Below are 5,806 nucleotides of genomic sequence, written 5' to 3'. Positions count from 1 at the left end.
GTACTGGGCTCCAACAGTGTCACCCGGTGGAGAGACAGCCAGGGCCCAGGAGAGCAACGCGTGTTACTTACATGTCCACATTCCCTTTACAAAGTTGTCACAGAGGGAGTTAAAAGAGAGAGGGACACGGACAGAAAGAGACAGAGAGAGTGAGCAGGGTGCAGTGTAGAGAGGCTGGAACTGAGGCCAGGACCCACAGGGCTCAAGCGGACCAAGGTGGGAGGGGGAAGGCGAGAGGGGCAGGGGCGGGGTGCGCGTCACTCCAGGCCGTTGCGGTGCCCAGGCTCGGGGGGTTGCAGCAGCTCCGGGGAGTGGCAGGGCGGGCTGCCCGCGGCGCTGTGCTCGCTGTCGGTGTCGCTGCCCTTCTTGCCGCCGCTGCCTGACCCCGCCGAGCCGCCGCCGCCGCCGCTGTGCGTCTTCACGTGCTTGCTGAGGTGGTCGCTGCGCATAAAGCGCTTGTTGCAGACCGGGCAGGCGAAGCGCTTCTCGCCGGTGTGGGTCCGCAGGTGCCGCTGCAGCTCGTCGGAGCGCGTGAAGCGCTTGCCGCAGAAGAGCCAGTTGCACACGAAGGGCCGCTCGCCCGTGTGCCAGCGCAGGTGCGCCTTGAGGTGCGACGTCTTGCCGTACACCTTGCCGCAGCCCGGGATGTGGCAGCTGTGCAGGCCCTTGCGCCGCAGACTCGCCCCCGCCGGACCCAGCCGCTCCGCCTCCTGGCAGTTGGGGCAGTCGCAGGTGGCGCGGCCGGAGTAGCGGCGGGCGGAAGAGCGCGGGGAGCCCCCCAGCGGCGCAGACGGCCCCGCGCTCAGCATGGAGCCCCCAGCTCCGGCCAGCGGCGACGGGGCCGAGTCCGGGTAGGAGCCGGGCAGCACCGGCTTGAAGCCGTCCATGAGGTGCTGCCCGGCGGGGCTGAGCAGGTGTGAAGAGGCGCCGCTGCTGAAGGCTGAGTGGCTCAGGCCTGAGTAATCCGAGTTGTAGCCTCCGAGCGGCGAGTGCAGCGAGGTTTGGAGCCCCCCGGCGGCGGGGTGCAGCGAACCGGGCAGCGCCGCCGCGCCGTTCGGGTTCTGCACGTCGATCCAGCCCGCGCCCACGTCCCACCAGCTGGAGGCGCCGGCCGAGCCCACGTCGCCGGCGGCGCCCAGGCCGGGGTGCGAGGGCTTGAACCACGACTCGTATGGGTGCGCCATGCCCACGCGCGGGTAGATGCCCTGCAGCCCGTCCACAGAGGTGTGCACCTTGGAGATGAACACTGGCTGGTGGGAGCCGTCCTGCGAGTGCGCGGAGGAGCCTCCGCCGCCGCCGCCCCCGCCGCCGCCGCCCCCCGACACGCCAGGGGCCTGGAACACCGAGTAGTCGTTTGCGAAGGGAGAGCTCGAGGCGGCGGCGGCGGCTGCCGCGGCGGCGGCGGCGGCGCTGCTGGAGGTTAGGGAGAAGGCGCTAGAGCCCGGCGAGCCGCCGCAGCTGAACGAGTCGGTCACCAGGGCCGCAGCCGCGGCCGCCGCCGCCGCGGCCGCCGCCGCGGCCGAGGACGAGCCGCCGTTCCTGGAGGGGCCCGACACGCCGAAGCTCGAGAGACTGGAGCCCACTACGTTGCAGCTGCCGGAGGAGGAGGACGAGGAACGTTTCCAGGGGTGGAAGCCTTTGCCGAAGGAAGATGAGCTGTCCGAGAGGGAGGAGGGAGACGGGCTGGGGCTGCCGATCTTATTACAGGTAGCAGCAAGCATGGCCAAAGGAGTCGATCCCAACCTCGGTTCTTCCTGAGAGAAGGAGAGGAGAAGGGGTGGGGGAGGGGAGGTGGGCAAAGGGCCAGTGGGGGAGGGAGGAAGGAAATGTGCATCAGTGCTCCGGTAGCCTCCAAAACGCCCCCACTGCACCCCATTTCTCGCTGCGGCGCGGCGCCACCAACTCACCTGGCTCCCCCAACAGCCCCGGCGCCCGGCTGCTTTCTACTCTACGGGAGGGGACAAGTTTGGCTGCCGGCGTCTGATTCGGGAGCAAAGCGCCATGCTAAAGAAGAGTTTGACAAGTATTCTCAGCTAAAACAACACTCTTGTGCACACAAGGCCCCAGGCACTTCGAAACAAACAAGCAAGCAAAAAGTCCAGGTTGGGGAGGAAGGAAGATTCCTTTGCGGAGAAGCCTGGGGAAAAACCATTGGATTGCTTTTAAGAGCGCTACCCCTGTAATCCACAGAAGAGCTTTGAAATTCCTGTTCCGGTCCCCAGAAACCCATCCTGGGTTGTTTTTCCCAGGCCAAAAGACGTCAAACTATAGGGCTGGCTCGCTCTTCCTGATTTTCTTAAAAAAAAAAAAAAAAAAAAGTCTACAATAGTAAAAAAGAGAAAGAGAGAGAGAGAGAGACGGGTTCAACGTACCTGCAAGACAAGGCGGGCTGCGGAATTTTCTAAGGGGAAGAGGGAAAATCTGCAGTTTGCCCAGGAGGAAAAACTTGCTCTCTTTACCCCCGAAATCGTCGCACGTAAAATGGGCTGGGCGCACGTCTCCCGGGCGGGGAGAGGCTGGGCGCTGCGAGGTGGCTTGTCTAAATGCCCTTCGAACCTTTTCCTGCTCTGAAAAAAGTGACTCTGCCCCCCTCTCCCCCTCTTTCTTTTCTCCAAACTCACTTGTATTTAAAGGGGGGAAAAAAGCTCTCAATAGAGACTGATAGCCCGTGGCCTGGCCGGGGCGACTTTAACCCCCTCCGATCGGCAATAAAAGGAAACTAATTAAACCAGCAAGAGAAAATCCTGAGACTCACCCCTAGAAGTGAAGTTGCCATCACACAAAAGTGCCCTCCTCCTCTCAGAGGATCTTTTTTATATTGATAAATCAGAGGCAGTGTTTTTTTTAGAGGTGTGCAATACAATGATCAGTTCCGCCCATTCCACCACAATTGTAGCTCCCTCTCCGGCTTTGAAGTGCCGCGGAGGCGCGGCCAGCCAATCTGCGGCCTCGCCGGGCCGCGCCGCGCGCGCGCCGTGAGGTCATCGGCGCCGCCGCCGGCCGCCTCAGGGGGGTGAGGGGGGGTGGTGTTTGGAGCGGGAGCGGCGCGGGTGACTGCGTGTGTGTTGCAAAGCGGTTGTGTGTGTGTATAACAGTGTAACTGTGTACAAGTGTGACCAAGCTGAGAAGAAGACAGTGCAGACTGAGGGATGGGATGGGGGGAGGTTAGGGCAAGAGTATGGCAGTGTAACAGTGACGGGGGGAGGGGAGGCACAGTGCAGAGAGGGAGAGGGGGTTGTGAGCGACAGTTTAGCTGCATGTGTGACAAAGGGGGGTAAGAGGGACGGACCAGTAAAGTGTTGAGGGGAAGGGTGTGAGTGTAGTGTAACTGTGAGTGACAAACCTCGGGAGAGAAGAGGGACAGTGCAGTAAAGTGTGCGTGGGCGGGGGAGGTGGTGTCTCTGTGTTTGGTGTGGGGGGAGAGAAAGGAGTGTGAATATGGGTGTTTGTGTGAAAAGGGGGGGAGGGTGGATGAGTGTGTGTCCTCTTGATGTGGGAGAGACGGAGGCTGTGTGAATGTTTGTGTGAAAGAGAAGGGGGGAATTGTGTGTGCTTGTGTGTGTCTGTGCCACAGAACTGGGGGTGGAGAACAGGAACAGTGCAGTAAAGTGCACATACGTAAAAGAGAGACATGGTGATGTGAAGAGTGAAACTGCGAAGTTGAGTGAGGCTGAATAAATAAATATTCACAAACGCTATCACTGTCGCCAACTTCCTCTGGTTTCCAGTAGCTCAAATCTTGAGTGATTTTTTCCCCTTAATTTCATGGTTACTATCACTACATTTTAAAAGAAAATCGTATTAATACCTTCCTCTCCTTTCCTGGCTCTACAGCCGAAGGGTAGAAATTTAGGGAGGCTGAGGGGTATTTTTTTAAAAGAGTTAGGGCTTGTGTGCGCCTGCGTCAAAGAGTTGTTACTTTGCTGCGGTAGCTTTTTTTTTTTTTTCTTCTGAGGTGGGATTCGGCTTTGGAAGTGCAAGTCTCACTCTAGGGGAGAGGGTGTGTTTGTCCCGTGGCGATGTGTAAATTTCAATACAAAAGGATTAGATAAAGAAGGGGGTGAGAGAGTATTGTTTTTTTCTGGGAGTGAGAAATTGAGCGTTTTATGGAATTTAGGAGTTTTCCCAGGAAATCCCGCCGCCTCTTTCTGAGAAAAAATATCAGGATTTTGATGAAATCTTTGAGCTTTATTTATCTGAGAATAGAAACAAGCTGTTGACAAATCGTGGACCACATGTATGGAGGCGTCTGTGTCTAATGGCGTTTGGGCCAGATCTATGAGTGTGTATGCATGGCAATAGACAGTTCAAATTTGGTGGGTTTTAGAACTTGCTTGCCATTTGTGTTATTAGTTGCCTTCAGAAATGTAATTACAATTTCACTGCCATCACAAGGGAACATCATAAACTACAGAAAGCACCATATCAGTGTAACAAAAAGTCCACAGCCCTTGGAGCCCTATTGAATATTCATATGTTTAAAAAAAAGTAATTCACATTTTTAAGCAGTTGCAAATGCTCCCAGAAATCTAATTTTAAGTCGGAGTTGATTAAAATGATACTAGCTGAGAGAAGTGTTTTGTTTTGACTGGGGAAACATGTTAATTTTATTATTGTTTTTGAACCTTCCTCAAGTACGTCACAGCTTCTGGAGATGTCAAAAAAAAAAAAAATCCTCCTGGGGTTTACTGAACTCCAAAGTCAGGTTGTAGCATTTGTTTCATGGAGCAGAGTTGAGGCTGATGTTCGTGGTATGAGAGTGTGTATTTCTGACCCCTTTTTAACAGTGTTGGAATATTGACTGTATATCATATATATCTATTGATTAAGGGAAAAAGGTACACTCATACACTGAAGTAAGTGTGAAGTAAATTAATGAACTGCTTTCTTTCTCTGAAGGCTGACGCTTACCATAAATGTCGTGTTTCTCCCTGCAAGCCACTCTGAATGATTTTAGCGTGTTGAGAAGGCGTGACAGGCCAGCCCAGAAGGAGGAAGGGGTGGGGGAAAGGAGGGAACTCTGTTTAACAAATAAAAGAGAATTAACTTCATTGCTTTGGTCTCCTTCTATAATGATATTCATTTTAAGAACCTAATATACAGTTGTTCAAATTTGGGGTTTAATTTCTAATCAATACCATCATCCTCAAAGGTGGAGGAAAAAAAGGTTTGAGGGAAGACTGTCTTCTGTGAATAGTTATTTATTTTATCTTTTTATCCTCCTATCTCTGGTAGGAAGTGAGGCAGGACTATTGAAAAGTTAAATACTGATTCTGAGAGTAAACAGAGGCATTAACCACTGTTTCCTTAAAAAATGCTAGGAATTAGAAAAACTCAGCATCATGTGATTACAATTTTGAGTATCTACTTCTAAGATTTCATTTATATAAATTCACTTTAGAATCATATGTAATTCTGCCTATAACAATGGATCACAGTGTTGGTATGGATTTAATGAACACACTGGATTTCTCAGTTTGCATAAGGTTGGCTCGCAGCAGATTTTCACAAAGGTTTGCACGTGCATCTTTCTTCATTATGAAAAAATATATTTATGTTTTCATGTATATGTGTATTCCATTTTTTCCCATTTTTAAGTTAGGTGTTTATTTTATAGTAGTAGTGTCAAAGGTTTTTTCTCATCCTACCCCCACCACCCCAAAAGAAGTGGTTAGTGTTTGTCATAAGGCGTAAGACAGCAGAATTTAAAAGGAAAGACAGAGAATATATAATTGACCAAAAATTAAAACAACAGTAATCTTGCTTCTGGTTTCAGTGAAACTGATCTTAATAGCAGCTCTTTCTC

The 5,806-nt window shown here is 52.6% G+C and overlaps 1 protein-coding gene across 1 annotated transcript; it reads right to left on the bottom strand.

Annotated features, from left to right (window-relative positions):
* Positions 1-257: 257 nt before the first annotated feature.
* On the bottom strand, positions 258-2,776 carry SP8 (Sp8 transcription factor; the record flags this gene model as incomplete). The annotated part of the gene is made up of 3 exons (XM_082632509.1): positions 258-1,750; positions 1,908-2,004; positions 2,756-2,776. The coding sequence occupies 3 exons, from the start codon at positions 2,774-2,776 to the stop codon at positions 258-260; spliced, it is 1,611 nt and encodes a 536-aa protein (XP_082488635.1).
* Between the last annotated feature and the right edge of the window lie 3,030 nt (positions 2,777-5,806).

Source organism: Mesoplodon mirus (assembly GCF_964341445.2).
Source record: "Mesoplodon mirus genome assembly, chromosome: 9".
In the NCBI taxonomy this organism is placed as follows: domain Eukaryota; kingdom Metazoa; phylum Chordata; class Mammalia; order Artiodactyla; family Ziphiidae; genus Mesoplodon; species Mesoplodon mirus.
Note: the sequence above shows the minus strand (reverse complement) of the source record. Positions and strands in the feature narration are given on the sequence as shown.